Source organism: Ranitomeya variabilis, chromosome 1 (assembly GCF_051348905.1).
Source record: "Ranitomeya variabilis isolate aRanVar5 chromosome 1, aRanVar5.hap1, whole genome shotgun sequence".
In the NCBI taxonomy this organism is placed as follows: Eukaryota; Metazoa; Chordata; class Amphibia; order Anura; family Dendrobatidae; genus Ranitomeya; species Ranitomeya variabilis.
Window position 1 is genome coordinate 1,037,650,188 of NC_135232.1, and position 18,605 is coordinate 1,037,668,792.

General features: G+C 47.5%; 1 protein-coding gene across 1 annotated transcript in view; it reads right to left on the reverse strand.

Moving 5' to 3' along the window:
* Positions 1 to 259: 259 nt before the first annotated feature.
* The window catches only part of ZDHHC2 (zDHHC palmitoyltransferase 2), a 193,209-nt gene continuing 174,863 nt past the window's right edge, over positions 260 to 18,605 (reverse strand). The window contains exons 9-13 of the mRNA XM_077279693.1: positions 14,746 to 14,872; positions 13,763 to 13,855; positions 11,508 to 11,620; positions 776 to 846; positions 260 to 704 (exon numbers count right to left, since the gene is read on the reverse strand). Coding sequence (XP_077135808.1) covers positions 806 to 846; positions 11,508 to 11,620; positions 13,763 to 13,855; positions 14,746 to 14,872 — 374 coding nt within the window. The 3' untranslated portion in view covers positions 260 to 704; positions 776 to 805. The remainder of the gene's footprint in view (positions 705 to 775; positions 847 to 11,507; positions 11,621 to 13,762; positions 13,856 to 14,745; positions 14,873 to 18,605) is intronic.

The window sequence follows — 18,605 nt, forward strand, 5'->3', positions numbered from 1 at the left end:
CAGCAGAATTGTTATTTTATGAAAAATATCTGTATCTACCAAAAATATGTGAGAGTTGGCTGGTCCTCATCAAATATTGTAGGATACAGTACCTGCTGGAGCCTTCCATACCATACGATGGTAGGCTGGACGCCCAGTGAAAAATATCGGAGACCATTATGGAGAAGAACGTGTGGATCCAATGAACACAATCGGTGTGTAGCGCTTATGTTTGGCCGGTGGTCCACTTCCCTAGTCAATTACGAAACCTGGACTCGGATGGTTTGGATGTTATTTAATGAGATCATCCATAACATGTCATTGGCGTCTTTATTTAGATAAATACTGGTTCCTTTACATATAAAATACGCTGCCATCAATCTTTTCAAAAAGTGCTTTGCATTCAAGAAATATAGAAGAACGTTCCTTCTGGAGGAGGAATGACGAATATGCTGTTTGTGCTATAATATCATAAACACGGTAAAATACAACCTTACATTGCATACAACACAGGACTGCCGACAGTGTACTACAAAGGATTCCTCTTCTTCCATTACTTCCGCTCACATTCCCTGCTGGACGCAGTGTACCACGGGCTTCTGCATGGGTTTTAGCGGTAATGGAAAGAGCCAATCAGGTGCTGTCATCTTTGGAAACGGATGTAAAGCTAGCCAATGATTGCATGACTTCTCCCTCACATGTGCATCTGCCCTTGGTCTGTCAGCCTACAGAGAGCACATTATTTAGTACCATGTACCCACCGAGCGGCGGCTGACGTATTATCTTAGGCTCTTACTTCTTAACCCTTCGCAGAACTTCCACAGAGCTAGGTTTCCTTCTCAATGGTCAACGCTGGGTTACTCATACCTGGAAGAAAAGAGTAATGGAAAGATGAATTAGCTGTCCAGCCCGTGTATTGTACAGCGCGGATGTCAACTGATAGAAAGTGGGGACACGTGATAATCAAAGGGAGCCCGGGATTTGTGCCCCCGAATCACAGGCAGCATGAATTAGAGACAAAAATGTAAACTCCTCAACGCTGAAAGTGCAACACCAAGAAGAAAGTCATGAAATTATGGAAATCTCGGGATGGATATACATGTTAATTATGTAAATAATGGAAAAATGAAAATAAAATTTACAAACTATTTCAATTTCTTGAGTATCAAATATGACCACCAGGTGCAGAAGAATCACCGAACTTACACGTCTCGGCTGCTATCAGTGAGGTTATTAATGGTGGTCTGAGGAATATTCTGCCCCACTGAATGCAATGTTGAAAATCATCAAGATCCGCTGCTGGCAGCTACCTTTGCCAACAAACGATGTCCCAGATGTGCTCGATAGGAGACAAGTCTAATAATCCTTCTAATGAGGATTATACATACGGAAATCTGGAAGTAATCTTTCCCCATTTGAACCTACCTTAATTGCTTAAAGTCAATGAGGCTTAAAGATTGTTGTAAAAAGATAAACAGCACAATGCGGCAGTGATCTCTGTTGTGTGGCTGCAGCAGTGTTACACCACTGACAGCAATGCAGCCAATTATTGAGTGGCTGGTGCAGTCTTGATTGTGAGATCCGCTGATCGCTGTGATTGGCTGCAGCACTTTGAATGTGACATGACCACTTCCACCAATACACAATCACTGGGGCAGCGCCAGAGATGCAGAGCTGGACCTTGGGAGGGCAAGTGCAGTTTATCTTTTTACAATGAGTCGGCATGCCAAAGTTTTCTAAAAGCGAACAACCCCTTTAAATTTGCTCTCTGTTCATGAAAAAAGTGTGGGTTCACAAACTTTTTCAAACTAAAGCATACAGTTAAACTAAACAAATAAAAAATAATTTTGTGGATTCTCTATTTTAGGACTCGGATGAACAGCCAGTCTCAGTTTGAGAAAAATTATGCAAAAATTCCTAACATTCATTTCACTGTCTTCTCTCCACTGGATGCTTGTCTGTCATGTGAAAATAATATTCCGTTTGCTCCACTGAAGAACATGATCAGATTGATATATATATAACTAGCTATTGAACCCGTTCTACGCCCGGGTGGCGAGCATTTATATTGGTATATGGTCACCATCCTGTCATGTGCTGCTCCATCCTGCAGCCCCATCCTGTCATGTGCTGCTCCATCCTGCGTCCCCATCCTGTCATGTTCTGCTCCATCCTGCGGCCCCATCCTGTCATGTGCTGCTCCATCCTGCGCCCCCATCCTGTCATGTGCTCCTCCATCCTGCACCCCCATCCTGTCATGTGCTGCTCAATCCTTCGTCCCCATCCTGTCATGTGCTCCCATCCTGCGCCCCCATCCTGTCATATGCTGCTCCATCCCTACACCCCCATCCTGTCATGTGTGTGCCCCCATTCTGTCATGTGCTGCTCCCATCCTGTCATGTGCTCCCATCCTGCGCCCCATCCTGTCATGTGCTCCCATCCTGCACCCCCATCCTGTCATGTGCTGCTCCCATCGTGCGCAATCATTCTGTCATGTGCTGCTCCGCCCCCATTCTGCCTGTTCCTGTTTCCATTCTGCCATATGTTGCTCCCATCTTTCTCTCTCCGGCTCTACTGCCCGAGTGCGGCTGTGCTGAGTGCGGGCGGCTGTTGCTGTGGCTCTGCTGATGCGGGCGGCTGTTGGCGTGCTCTGCTGATGCGGGCGGCTGGGCTCGCTGTGCGTGGCTCTGCTGAGTGCGGGCGGCTGTGCGTGGCTCTGCTGAGTGCGGGCGGCTGTGCGTGGCTCTGCTGAGTGCGGGCGGCTGTGCGTGGCTCTGCTGAGTGCGGGCGGCTGTGCGTGGCTCTGCTGAGTGCGGGCGGCTGTGCGTGGCTCTGCTGAGTGCGGGCGGCTGTGCGTGGCTCTGCTGAGTGCGGGCGGCTGTGCGTGGCTCTGCCGAGTGCGGGCGGCTGTGCGTGGCTCTGCCGAGTGCGGGCGGCTGTGCGTGGCTCTGCCGAGTGCGGGCGGCTGTGCGTGGCTCTGCCGAGTGCGGGCGGCTGTGCGTGGCTCTGCCGAGTGCGGGCGGCTGTGCGTGGCTCTGCCGAGTGCGGGCGGCTGTGCGTGGCTCTGCCGAGTGCGGGCGGCTGTGCGTGGCTCTGCCAGTGCGGGCGGCTGTGCGTGGCTCTGCCGAGTGCGGGCGGCTGTGCGTGGCTCTGCCGAGTGCGGGCGGCTGTGCGTGGCTCTGCCGAGTGCGGCGGTGTGCGTGGCTCTGCCGAGTGCGGGCGGCTGTGCGTGGCTCTGCCGAGTGCGGGCGGCTGTGCGTGGCTCTGCCGAGTGCGGGCGGCTGTGCGTGGCTCTGCCGAGTGCGGGCGGCTGTGCGTGGCTCTGCCGAGTGCGGGCGGCTGTGCGTGGCTCTGCCGAGTGCGGGCGGCTGTGCGTGGCTCTGCCGAGTGCGGGCGGCTGTGCGTGGCTCTGCCGAGTGCGGGCGGCTGTGCGTGGCTCTGCCGAGTGCGGGCGGCTGTGCGTGGCTCTGCCGAGTGCGGGCGGCTGTGCGTGGCTCTGCCGAGTGCGGGCGGCTGTGCGTGGCTCTGCCGAGTGCGGGCGGCTGTGCGTGGCTCTGCCGAGTGCGGGCGGCTGTGCGTGGCTCTGCCGAGTGCGGGCGGCTGTGCGTGGCTCTGCCGAGTGCGGGCGGCTGTGCGTGGCTCTGCCGAGTGCGGGCGGCTGTGCGTGGCTCTGCCGAGTGCGGGCGGCTGTGCGTGGCTCTGCCGAGTGCGGGCGGCTGTGCGTGGCTCTGCCGAGTGCGGGCGGCTGTGCGTGGCTCTGCCGAGTGCGGGCGGCTGTGCGTGGCTCTGCCGAGTGCGGGCGGCTGTGCGTGGCTCTGCCGAGTGCGGGCGGCTGTGCGTGGCTCTGCCGAGTGCGGGCGGCTGTGCGTGGCTCTGCCGACTGCGGGCGGCTGTGCGTGGCTCTGCCGACTGCGGGCGGCTGTGCGTGGCTCTGCCGACTGCGGGCGGCTGTGCGTGGCTCTGCCGACTGCGGGCGGCTGTGCGTGGCTCTGCCGAGTGCGGGCGGCTGTGCGTGGCTCTGCCGAGTGCGGGCGGCTGTGCGTGGCTCTGCCGAGTGCGGGCGGCTGTGCGTGGCTCTGCCGAGTGCGGGCGGCTGTGCGTGGCTCTGCCGAGTGCGGGCGGCTGTGCGTGGCTCTGCCGAGTGCGGGCGGCTGTGCGTGGCTCTGCCGAGTGCGGGCGGCTGTGCGTGGCTCTTGCCGCGTGCGGGCGGCTGTGCGTGGCTCTGCCGAGTGCGGGCGGCTGTGCGTGGCTCTGCCGAGTGCGGGCGGCTGTGCGTGGCTCTGCCGAGTGCGGGCGGCTGTGCGTGGCTCTGCCGAGTGCGGGCGGCTGTGCGTGGCTCTGCCGAGTGCGGGCGGCTGTGCGTGGCTCTGCCGAGTGCGGGCGGCTGTGCGTGGCTCTGCCGAGTGCGGGCGGCTGTGCGTGGCTCTGCCGAGTGCGGGCGGCTGTGCGTGGCTCTGCCGAGTGCGGGCGGCTGTGCGTGGCTCTGCCGAGTGCGGGCGGCTGTGCGTGGCTCTGCCGAGTGCGGGCGGCTGTGCGTGGCTCTGCCGAGTGCGGGCGGCTGTGCGTGGCTCTGCCGAGTGCGGGGGTGTGGTGGCTCTGCGAGGGGCGGCTGTGCGTGGCTCTGCCGAGTGCGGGCGGCTGTGCGTGGCTCTGCCGAGTGCGGGCGGCTGTGCGTGGCTCTGCCGAGTGCGGGCGGCTGTGCGTGGCTCTGCCGAGTGCGGGCGGCTGTGCGTGGCTCTGCCGAGTGCGGGCGGCTGTGCGTGGCTCTGCCGAGCTGCGGGCGGCTGTGCGTGGCTCTGCCGACTGCGGGCGGCTGTGCGTGGCTCTGCCGACTGCGGGCGGCTGTGCGTGGCTCTGCCGAGTGCGGGCGGCTGTGCGTGGCTCTGCCGAGTGCGGGCGGCTGTGCGTGGCTCTGCCGAGTGGCTGGGGGCCTGAGCAGGCGGGGACACCGGCGCGCTGTGGGGGTCAGGTGCCGGAGTCGCCGCTAGCTCAGGCCCCCGGCACTTGCTATATTTACCTGTCCTCCCGTTCCACTGCTGCGCGCGGCTCCATCTTCCGGGTCCTGTCCTCTGGCTGTGACTGTTCAGTCAGAGGGCGGCGCGCATTAAGCGCGTCATCGTGCCCTCTGAACTGAACGTCTCAGGCAGAGGATGTGGAGGACGGAGGCTCGCGCGCAGCGGTGGAACGGAGGACAGGTAAATATACTCACCCTCCTGGCTCCGTGGCTCGTCCCCGCTTCTCCGTTGGAGATCGCGGTGTGCGTTCAGCGCTTACGCATACCGCGATCTCCTGGGAGCGTCACTCTGTGGGGTCCAGACTGCGCCGGCGCTTGCGCTTGCGCAGTCTATAAAGGCTTCGGACAGAGTGACGCTCCCAGCGTTATATTATAGATTTAATAGAGTCAATCATGCTGAGATATGAAACTACCGCCACTGAGTCATCCGCAAAACTATGCTGTATACAGTGAGGAATCATTTACATGGCGGACAGAATCCGGAACAGTTTGTTCTAGCGGTCTGATTAGCAAACATTGTGAGGCCTCAGACACAGACCATACCGTGTACAGAGAGTAATATTCATGTGTTATGCTCCTACTTGTAGGACGTTCAGGTCAGAGCTTTCTACCATCTGGCTAGACAGAGAGCAAATATTAGCAAGACTGATGACATTATTTGGGCTGTTCTTCATCGGATCAGCATTCTGCCCATGTAATGGACACTACCCTACAACACAGACAAGGTTACACCAGTCTGAGCCCAGATGAGGCAGAAGGACCTGTTTAGTCAGTTCAGCAATGAGATGGATGTTTTGAACATTTTTTTAAGTGGCCAGATATTATCTGTAAATAGGAGATATAAAATTCTCCACAAACTGCATTTTTGGAGCATTGCCATTTCTTTAAATGCTGCATGCTCTATGCATTTTTCCCCATCGGCACAGGGCAACGCCAGCATGAAAAAGAAAATACCCGAAAAACATTTGTAAAAACTCATGAGTATCATCCAGGCTGATTTATAAAGCTACATTTGTGAGAATTCGTGCTTTGTGCTACATTTATCATTTATGCATTCTGTACATGTTTTTTTTCATTTGATGTGTCATGTGAATATGGTGTATCTGAGTCGCCCACCAGGGCAGTGGGGTACTCGGTACCAGGTCCGGTCGCAGTTAAAGGGGATGTCACGGCGGCTGTGACCCGGTCCATAGCCCTGGGCACTCAATTAAAGGAGAAGGTCTTTTAAAGAGTTTTTGTATTAAAGTTTGTGTTCATGACGCCACCTGTGGTTCTCGGTCAGAGGGGACCGACGCTGCTTAAAGGGGTCCTCTGGGGTGATGTTGTTGCAGCAAGATGGTGGAGCTTCCCATAGGTGAAGCGGGGTCCCCAGGGCTCCCAAGGTGTATGGGCAAGGATGGTGTATGCCGGCAAATAAGTGGAGGACACAGGGTTGTAAAGTCTTTACCTGGTTTACTGACAGTAGCAGTCCACAGTCCAGGGTACCAGGAACAGGTGGTGATATAGCCCGGCCGGCCTGGAGGCAATAGTGAATTCCTCTCCCAGGTGAGGTTCGTAAGCCTTCCTACCCACGCTAGTGTGCGAGGTCTCTGCTGCCTGTAGCTGCTGGCAAAGTCCTCTCTCTTCTGTTCTGGGACAGTTACCTGTATGGTGGGCAACTTGAGCCGTTTTATAGGGTCTCTATCATGACCTGGGCTCTTCAGGTGCTGCTTCACCTTCAGGTGTGGTGTGGGCAAATGAAATACAGTTCTATGCCTTCCGGATCTGCCGTGTGTACTGGAGTACAACACAACCTCGGGCTCCCGGGTCCCGGTTCCTGCGCTTCGGCTCTTGGGGTGCCCGGTCACAGTTCCCCTCTGAGCCCCTTTCCTTCACCACTGTGCTCCTTTCCTCAGTAGCTCCACCACTTTCAACCCCTCGGGTTCACTTCCTTTCCTGGAGCTGCAGCTCAGTCCTGGCTGCACGGCTTCTCTGTCTGCTCTCCTCTCCTTTCCCTCTCACTGTCTGTTCCAGACTGCTCTCTTTGGTCTCCCTGGACCAACTGCCTAACTCCTCCTCCAGACCAGAACACTTAAAGCCGGGGAAGCTCCCCTGAATCCGGGTTCAGAGCTCACCCTTCTGGCCTGGATTCGGAATGTGTTGAATGTGGGTGCGTTACCTGGTAAAGAGAATCCTTCTTGCCTCCAAGCGTGATATTGCCCTCCCCGAAAGTAAGGCAACATCACTGTAACAACCGGTTACCTGGGGTGTTACATATCCAAGAAATGGTATGAGAAAAGAGGATGCCCGACCACAATTTCTTGCTACGATGGATCCACAAAATTTGCTGTAGCTTTGTGGAGGAAAATAAGTCAACTAACAAATGGTATACTAGTCATTGTCAAGATGGGTCACGTGTATCACTCAGCATTAGGTCACACAACTGTCTCTCAACTGTCTAATTAGAGTGTGAGCAGAGCACGATCCGAATATCAAATGTCATCCATAATCGGACCACTTGGTCAAAGGAAAAAATCAGACATGGGCCCCTTAGAATAACATGGGGACGAGTGCTATCTGTCAAAATGATATATAGCTCTTGACTGATTTTTACAGTCGTGTACATGATAAATTTGCATCTTAAAGAGAAAGTATTATTAGAAAAATAGCCTATTAAAATTAGGTTTTTGTGTTGAACATAAAAAATAAAAAACTTTTGGCACTGGAACACATTTTCTCGATAATCAGCCAGTGAAAATAGGCTGCAAATTACCCAACAAATCAGTAAAACGTTCATCCACTGACTTAAAAGATCTTGTACTGCCAAGAAGCAAGATAAATAATCCTGTGCTGCCGAAAACAAGGATAGTCTGCATACACAAAACAATCCACTAATCGCTCTGTGTGCTTTGGAAGCGTGCGACTGTCTAAGGGCCCATTTACAACCATAGGCTACTTGTACATATAGTCCATTGGTGCTCGTTTAATGCTGAAAGTCAGCCAGTATATACGAGGCCTAGGTTTGCACCTAAGTTTCCATCTAAAAGTTATGTGGCTTTAATACTTGAGCCCCAGTGTAATTTTACATTATTGAAATGGGCTACTGAGATTAAAATCAAAAGCACCCTAGTCTGACTATTTGGATGGAAAAGAAGCCTCAAGTGATGTGTATGATCAGACTTGCACAGCTTGAAGTGTTTTGCTCTTCCACCGGGCTGTGTGGCATTTTGTTTTGGCTCTCATCCGTTGCAGCTTGGAGACCTGATCAAGGTCAGTCCATGTCTGATTCCCTATATACTACATATCCTGCAGTTTATAGTATAAAGATGGGTACACTTTACTAGTAGATAGAATTGTACGTTCCTATTGATGGGTCACCATTATGACTCGATGTCCTGAGCTTCTAGATGTATAAAAAATACAAGTGAATGGATATTTCGAGCTTTCTGCTTAGGAGAGCGGTTCTGATGTTTGTGAGAACAGAAAAAGCATCAGCTGCACAGTGAATGTCAAGCACAATACAATCTGCAGAGCTCTGCACTCCAGAGGTTAATGCCGTACTTTACTGAGGCCAATGACAATGTCAAATGCAAAAAATATTGTACCGCTGAATCCGCTGCCACAAACTCCTGACCCCTTAACAAATAAATATATGGCCTATTCAAGTACAAAATAGAGTAATATGGATAGCATTCTACCAGTGCTGTCGGATCAGTCAGCCACATAATACAATCCTTATGATGGATGAACAATTACAGATACATCAGACTGGATGGACAGACCACGTTTCATGAACGCTCATTGCATTACTTTTGTTGTGTTAGTGATTTCAGAAAATTACCCGGCTGAGGTCAATGGACCCAGGCAATACCCAAGCAATATGTGTCACGGAGGTTGCGATCTTCCGTGATGTGATTCTGTGATTCCCGTAAGTTTCTCTCCAGAATGCCATGTGCTGAGGGGTTAACCAGCCATTACAAGGGTTTGGGTTATTTGTGAGTAGTTGTAAGAGATGGGTGGGACGCCTACTCACCATATCTCCACCTCAAGGGTGTGGCTGGGGATGTTAAATGGCCAACTACTAGGTGTTTTTTTGTCTGTTGTGTGTTTGGAGAGGGAAGTCTCCAGACGGTAGCTCCAGGTGGAGCTGAAGACTTATGGGGTTCTGAGCGGGCGAGTCCCACACATGTACGGACTCAAGCTGTATGGAATTTTTGGTGTTTGACCCTAGATGCGTTCCTGTGTGTACCTCTGAAAGCAGCCGAGTGATTCAACCTACGACAATATATATATATATATATATATATATATATATATATATATATATACACACCCCAAGACGATACAGCTGCGTATTAGTGCTGGGATTATAGCTCCTGGGATTGGTGCACAGAGCAGTACACCAAAATGCTCGATCCGATGTGCGACATGAACCTTTGCCAAACCAGATTAATATGGTTGATGTAACAGGACCCTTGGCAGTGTTCACACACTAGCGTGTTGGCCTGGGCAGCAAATGATCATTACTGATAAATGACTGCAGAGCTTTCAATGGCTGGAGACTATATCCTTGAGACTATATCAAGTCCTGCCAGAAGTAGAACAGGGTTTTCCTGTTAGATAGCATGGCACAAGCACAACTTTCTAACCTGGCATGCACCAACATCTTCAGAGGATATTTATCTACACATTCCATGAAAGTTTAGTGGAGAAAAGTCTCATGCAACAAAATCAACAGGCTGGCCAATGGTCAGAGACGGAGTTGAGTGGAAGTAATGTACTTGGGATATAAAAGGTTAGTTATTAACCCGCGCCCTGAAATTCACCGATCTCATATTTCTTCTATAATCAACTTTTAACATTTCCTCTAAACCCCCCAGATGTGTTGCCCGCAGTGACCCATCACTGAGCAGCAGTCAATCAGAGGAAACATTTTTTTAAAAAGTCGCTCAGTAATTGGTTGTTATGAGCAATTGAGAAGGTTTTCCTTTAACTAATTATGACACCTCTATTTTAACAAGATTTTTTTTTAGAGCCATAGCTGCTGACTCTTTCAGTCGATGCAGCCGTACATGAGCTCATATTTTGTGGTCAAGCTGTATTTGTTAATGGTAAAACTTTGGGGTACATACGTATTGAAAAACTTTTATTATATTTTTGAGGAGGGGATCATGGAAAGCATAACCCTTTAATTTGCAAAAAATGTTTTACAGTGTTTACATTTTGGTAGGTTTATTCTACAGGTCATTGTAATTATAGGAATGCCAATTTTATATATTTTTTAATGTTTTGCTATTTTTCTGCAATAAAATACTTTTATTGTAATGTAACTTTTTAATGTATCCATTGACAGAACTATCTAAGGGTTTGGATTTTTGCAGGATTTGACCATATATTCGATGCCCCTTAGATGCCACAGTCACTATTGACAAAAGCATCTAAGGGGTTAAACTGCAAGGACTGGTCTTCTCACCACTTGCCGCAGTTTCCGCAGGAGCTGGGCTGGATATGTCAGTCGGACTCCTGTACGGACAGTACCTGTATGATGAGCATGAAGTATACATCCATCATGGCTCACTAATTTACCAACGTTCATGATGGAACACAGCTTGGTAAATCTGCCCCAGTGATTGCTTCCAGTGCGTGTGTTGTTGTGACCCTGCTCATATATAGGCTGTACAGACAAGTGATGCATCAGATCTCCCACTGCCTGTCAATTACCCAGATAAATACAGTCCTTATGATGGATGAACGACTGAACATACGTGAGATGTGATGGGCAGGTCAGGCTTTGCTAAAACACAAGGTGGGAATGTATCTTTTCCTGTTCACCAGTTTTACCATTGTAAAAACATCACAAATTTTTGTGCAAGCCACATTTGTGCAAAATTGTGAGCAATATTTCAAGAAGGCCTTGCCAGTAACTGGAACAAAGTTATGGCAGTAATTTCTTACTTGTTAAAAGAGAAACATTTTACCCAGTAGGCTGCACAGGACACTAAATGATTTCTGTTTTTTATGTGTTTTATGTGTTTGTTTTTTATGTGTTTTATGTGTGTTTGTTTTTTATGTGTTTTATGTGTGTTTGTTTTTTATGTGTTTTATATGTGTTTGTTTTTTATGTGTTTTATGTGTGTTTGTTTTTTTAAAGTCAGATGAACTGACCAGCAGTTAGAGGGTTGTCTCACTAAGCAATCCCTGTCACACCAAAGTGTCCTGTTCCTCCTCATCGAACAGCTGTGTGATGGAGCAGTCTGAATGAAGAGGTTGATTCAATGTCAATAAGGCTATCGGATGTAGCCACAGTCTCCTAGAGAATGGACCCCCGTGTTTAGGCATTTACCCCTATCCCTGAGTATAGGGGATGAATGTCCTTTGGAAAGACGCATTAAACAAGGGTTGGGCCAAGTTTGGAAACATTTGACTCCAGTTTATCTTCTCATCAAGCTCTGCGGGAACAACGCTGATTTTGATGGATCGGGCCGTAGTGTTTTCTACCACACCATACACTGTAGCGAGGTCTTTGACACCTTACCCACTTTCCCCTTTTCCTCAATGCAGCTGCTCTCAGTCCAAGACTCGGTGTTAGTCAGCAGGTGACTCTGAGACTCACGCAGAGGTTTGGCTGGGAACTGATGGTTGTCCACACTAGTGTAGAAAATGAAAAAGTAATATTACCATGTAAAACTGCAATTTGAATGTACATAAATTCCAGACTCTAAGTCTTAGGTCACCATTACCATGGTTTAGGCCAAAAGTGAATACAGACTGTATTTATGCATCTTCTATCCCAGTTCATGCCGTCATGTGACTACGTACAGGGTCTGTCCGCACAGGCAAAATGAGGGCGATGCATCAACACAAGTGCAAAAAAAGGTATTTGTCTGCAAATCAGGTCTCTATTTTGATTTTTTAAATCCTCTTTGCACCAGTTTTGCTACATCTGCCCCACTGTTACCATCTATTATTCCTGAACGAAGCGATGTTTGGCCAAAGCAAGATACAGAGCCTGAAGTTATGGTGATCGGCTCTTCGTTTTATTTCATTAACCATATTTTGCTAATACAAAATGAGTGACACGGGAGCAGCAAGACACGGGCAATGCCCTTGTGGGCTCTGCTTGTAACACACAGTTGTTTAGAAGGAAGGAGAATAGCGGGTGATGAGATATAGAGGGGTCTATAGGTTACTATGACTGATATGTTTACCAATGAAAAATGAAAATTGGGGAAATGACCATAAAGAGAGGAGGCAAGGTACATCGTGAGGGAACTGCCTGATTCATATTTGTTTAAAGGGAACCTAACAGCTGATACATACTGCCGATCCACGGGCAGCATGTATCAGACACTGGCTGCATGATTTCAGATATGGCTGAGATCACACCGCCAGCCTCTGATACACGATGTCCCTGGATCGGGCAGCAAATATCAGACAATTTTGTCTGGAACATGTCAACACCCTTTGAAATGCTAAACTAAAATGTGCAGGTGTGAGAAAGCATAAAGATCCTCCCTATCTTCCCAGTAATGGTAATAAAGATTGGTGCAAGAAGACAAAGGCGAATGTGAAGCGTCTGGTACAGGCGCTGTCATTTATTGCTGGCTTTGGGAGATGGCGCGTGTCCGGGGAAAGTGGGAAAGGCGAGAGGAATAATCTAGGGACCAATGGTGGGTGGGAATGTAATAAAATATGGGCGCTAAGGTGGAAACTACCCGTGGCACTGCCTACTCATCAGCAACTACAGTTAGTACCCAGAGTAATACTAGAGGATGGGAGAGCAGTGGATAAAGGGGTATGGGGACCACCTACCTCCAGCGTCCTTTCATCAGTGCAATGCTTGCAGGTTTGAATATCACAACATTAAAAACCGTAAACATTTATCCAATTAAATTCAGACAGAAAGCCTCCGAATGTCAGGAATGGAGTCTTCAATGTAAATGCTGAGCATTTAATACATTTAAGTATGACTACATTTTAGCACGGTGGCTGGCAACAGAGCAGTGATGCCACTTCCTGGTGCCATCCCAGAGTGGCGATGTGCCACCTTTCCCCATGTGGCTGTGGCAGATGAATGCTGGCCGCTGTGATGATGTGGAGCCCATTAGAAGAGTAAGTCTATTAGTATTTTACATTAGGTGCAGCACTTTACACTCCTTAGAAATAAATTATTAGTGGTCTGCAAATCTCCTTTTTATTGCACTGTATAATGCAGATAATAAAATGGGAAAAGTAAAAAAAAAAAACCTTTTGACGGGGTTGTCTCATCAACATTATTTTTTAGTTATCCACAGGATAAATGATAAAAGTATGATCAGTGGAATCCAACTGATAAGATGCGGGGTCCTATGTTCCCCATTGAATGGAGTGGCAGTGCTCATGCATGACCACCACCGAACGTTGGTCACATGTGTGCTACCACTAACATAGAAGTGAATGGGATCGCGGTTATAAACGCACACTACCTCTCCATTTACATGGGAGCCCTGTTCTTGAGATCGTTGGGGATCCCAGTGGTTGGACATCCACCTATCATACATTTCTTACCTGTCTTGAGGATAAGTAATATGTGTTATTGGATTAACCCTTTTAAATATTCACAAAGAAGTAAAATCCTTGAACCAATGTGTCTTCCTATATGCACTGATTGTATAATACCCACATACTTCACTAGATTATTAATAATACTAGGCTTTTGTGGGGTGAGGGGGCTTTTTCTTTAGGATATGGATAATTTTGCCAGTGTCAGGACACAGTGACAATATATTAAAGGGTGGAGCGGAGAGCTACCTTTTCGTTGCAATGTTGGTTCCAGAAGGTGTGGATGCTTGCTCAGGATCCTGGTTCACCAGACAAGTAGGAAATGAACAGCCGTCACCTAAGCTACAGAGAAGGAGAAGGAGTTCACTACATGAAATAATAATAACACGATGACAATGTAATAATTAATTGGGGCCCATATATATCTCACTGGAAAAGCTGAAAAAGAGTCAAAGAATATGACACCGGGGAAGAGAAGAAAACCAGAAAACCATTTGTGCCAATTTCAGTAACTATAAACTAGATCACAGTTGTAGTCTCACAGCAGCCAAAGTGCCCCAGGATCCCTGCACACTAGATATCCAAAGAAAAAAACTTGGACTTTCTACAAAACATTAACTACATATAAAAATATATAATATATATAAATAAAACTATTCTGCAGCTTAAAAGATATGACACTTATGGGGTAATTTATTTTATACTTGAATGCATACAGTATATTTTTGTCTAGAACACGTTTGCCTTTGAGATGCATTATAGACTTCGCCCTCTATAGCTTCTATGTGTTGCGCGGTCTATTGCTGGCTGCGGACAATCTGTCAGTGAGCTCCTTCTGACTCTTATCTTCCTTCTTCTGAGCTCCTTTCCACTGATTTGTGATCCCAAAGTTCATCTCCGCTTTCATATGGTCATAAATCAGCTCAGAGGAGCTCAGAAGAAGGAAGATAAAAGCTATAAAATCACTCAGAATGAGTTCACTGATGTATTCTCAATTATAGGAAAGTGTTTCATAGCAAAGAAAAGAGAGGAGGGCAAATTAGATAAGAAGAGGAAAAAAAAAAGAAAAAAGTGGTGAAACTTGTCCTAAATGGAAGGAAAATTAAAGATTAAATTGTGGCCTCAACTAAACACTTTTTGAAATTTGTGAAAGTCCTGAACTGACAGCCAAGGAAACCAAGAGTCTCCAAATCCTTAGCCAATAATTCTCCCACTCTCGTTATTTATTATACCTTGTAAATATAGGCAGTAACCAGTATTTCTTCTCATCCCCAAATACTTCTCGCAGATTTTTACTGATTCCAAGACTGAAGCCATTTTTGTCAGTACCATGCCTGAATACTGGTGATCGGAAAGCCTCTATCAGGAACAGAAGACACGAATAGTTACAATGAAAGCAGTAGTTCAAGGCGGAGAAAGGATAGGACAACTGTCAATCCCAAACCTACGGTACTTTAAAGGGATTAAAACTCCAAACATGTCCAAAGGTATATTAATTATTATAATTAATTATAATTATAAAGGAACCTTCACCATGATAGTGATTTCCAAAATATAACTACACCAAGAGTTAAGAATTCACTGCCAAAAAATTGGATAACAAATATCCAGACACGCCACTAAAGGAGAGGTATGATATAAAAATATAAATTTTATTGAAGAGTATATAACACAAAAAAAATCATAAAAATGTTAAATAACATACATAGAGTAGGAGGAAAAGAGTGTACTTAAGTAAACCACACATGGTAGAGTGGAAAAGTAACGGGTTATGGGTTAGTACAAAGACTAAGTACCAAAGATCTCTCCTACCAAAGATTATATTTTGCTGATAGTAGATATAACAGGTCATAAAGTGCTAATAGTGCCAAAAGTGCAAAGCAAAATATCATATACAGGATCTAAGACATACCCATATCAGAATGAAGTGCCCGTCCACAGTACTACAAACGCCCCGACGCGTTTCGCGGAATGCTTTCTCAAGGGGAGGTGTGTGGTACTTTAAAGGGAATCTGACATCTCGAAAAACGCTATTAATCTTCAAATAATGTGTTAATCTGCAGGTGCTGCGGAGAAACCATACTGAAAGTGCGACTACCAGGGGAAAAGACCTTAATTGCTCTCGGAGCCGCCGGCTTTTAGGCATGGTATATGAATAACTTGACAATCGGATAATTGCAATCGACAGCAAACATATGACGTTTCGGTCTAACATAGACCTTCTTCAGCTCTACAGATTGCCCACAAAATAAATGACACCGAGAGGTGCCGCCGGCTTTCAGTCATGAAATACACAGCGCGGTTACAGTTATCGCTTACTGTAAGCGCACCCTGGCACTTTGATTAACAGCTCTGCAGCGTGTATGTCCACAACGAGCTGTCAAACAAATCTCCAGGTGAGCCTATAGCCGCCACACATAGTACAATAAGAATCATAGAATGGTAGAGTTGGAAGGGACCTCCTGGGTCATCTGGTCCAACCCCCTGCTCAAAGCAGGATTCAATAAATCATCCCATGTCTGTCCAGCCGCAAGAGATGTTGTGGTGACTGTACTGCCCCATGACTGAAAGCCGGCGGATCCTGGGAGGAAAAAAGTTCATGTTCTCCGGATAGATGCTCTTTCAGTAAGATGGCCAGACAGCATTGTGCCGCTATTTACCTGCAGATTAACCCCATATCTGCAAGTATATATAGCGTTTTCCGAGGTGACTGGTTCCCTTCATGATTAGTTTCACCTTTAAAGAGAAAGTTTCACCAGGTCAAACTTAAATTTACCGTATTCCTGCTGGGCCTCTGAGTATTATTATTATTATTATTATTTTATTTTTTAAATCGGCCATACGGTTCCAGAGATATGAGCCATTTTACTAAGTGCTAATTGCAAAGGTGCGGCTCATAGGATAATTTGGGGGCATGTCTTTAGGCTGCTCTTAATTATTATCATGTGATCAAGTTTGTCCAAAACCGGTACATTGTGATCAGGGATGCACATAGAAATCTGAGGGTGAAGGTCCACTTTGAGACACCCATGGGCTCCCATCTGCCATTAAACATTGCATCGTTAAGGCCAAATGAGGGTGACAGACTCCTTGGTCGCCCAACCACTTAGATGCCGTGGTTGCTGTTCACCAAGGAATCTAAGGGGTTAAACTGCTGCAAACAAATCTAGTTCCAATCCTAGCAGTTACCGGAGGGAGTCTGCTGTGTAAAACAGCCGACAACCATCAAGTGGCTTAGTGCGTAAGCCTGCCCCATACAAATTCTCCTGACTCTTGTTGTATACATACAGCGGATGTTGGGAGAAGGAACATATACCAGGAATGGTGATGGCCGTTTGTTACCGGGCCTTCCTTCTCACACACCCTATAGCAGTCACGTGACTTGCCGCCATTAGACATTAAAGGGAACCTGTCATGTCCTTTGTAGCATGTAAAGTGTCCCCAGTGCGTTGTTAGTGATGCGATGTCCTCGCAGACATTATTAGACTGTGACGCCAGCAGCTCCGATGCATGCACACAGTCAATGAAGCTGGGAACTAAAACCAGCTTCACTGCGCACACGCGGGTAGCCGCTCGTCATGGCGCATGTGCAGATCACCGATGGACAATGCACAAGTGCGGGTCGGCAATTATATACTGCGCAAGTGCAACCCCCCCAATACATTCTGTGTAAGCGCTGCAAAGCAATAAACACTGCGCAAGTGCGGTATATACAGTGACGTCGGCGCAGCCCCGCGAACAATTCAAGCCTGACTGAACGGAAGGAAGCACACCCCTATGACTGAACGAGCCGGTAAGATAACTATGTAAAGCACTTTTTATAAGGATTACAGAGGCAATTTAAATGGGAAAAATGTGTTAGTGATGCACATTGCAAAATTAAGAACGCACTGGGGACACTTCACATGCTACAAAGGACATGACGGTTCCCTTTAAGCCACTATGACTAGTAAGTGTGCTACAATGCGGGAAGATAGAAAAGTCTATTAGATGTTTTGCAGCAAATACAGATTGAGAAGAGATAAATATTCCAAAAGGTAATTATATAATTTGTCTTTTATGTGCTGATGAATGTAATCATGCGTACAAACAGGCCGCAGGCATCAACTCAAAGAAAACATTGTTCTCCATCAGCTGATAAAAGAATGGACATTTTTGCGGCAGCTTATCCGGAATACACGTGGGGCTGAGCGCTAACGGGCTGTTGTGTGTTAAGTGATTCAACAAATCTTTTGTGGGAATTTCTCCTTTTTAGGCAGCTTTCTCCGCTCAGTTCTTCATCCCAAATAAGAGGCACCGACATAATAAAGCAGTGCAGACATTGTGCCACTATATGTAATATAAGGTAAATCCAAGCATCGTCAAAGTGAGAAAAGCCAACACTAAAGACCATGTAACAAACACATCAGTCAGTCTGAGCGATCCTATTTTACCAAACTGTTGAAAATGTAACTAACTTCCCATTTAAAGGGAAGCTGTCATTAAAGTTCTAGTTAATAAACCACCTCCGCCAAAATGTGTCCCAATTTCCAAATCGCTGCTCTTACTAGGATGGTGAAATAGATGGTATAAAATTGTCATGTGCAGCTATCGGATGTCATGTGGGGGTGCTGCAGGGGTGACAGTCGCTGTCTCAATGCTGTTAACTGCAGGGCTGCAGAGTCGGAGTGCCGGTGTCCATTTTGGTGGAGTCAGTATAAAATGAACTAACTTAGACACCTAAAGTATGTAATAAATTGGGTACAGTAGTACAATGAATTATGTGCTGTAAATGATTTTTTTTTATAATTTGGGAAAGTTATGACAGGTCCTATAAATGTCTGGGCTTTTAGTTGAGATGAATCTGTGCTGCACTTTATTCCCATGCTCAGTAGTGAGGCCGTGCTGTGGCGTCGGGAGTCAAAAGTCAGGGAAATTCAGAGTCAGAGTTGGTGGTTTGGCTTACCGACTCCACGGCCCTGGTTAAAAGGCTCACTGCCCTGATTGACATCCTGCTATAGCTGACTTCACACCTCATGTGAGCCGTAAATCAAGGCAGAGTGGGCTTGTATCAACGTAGAGACCGTTTTAAGGGGATGGTACAGATTCCTGA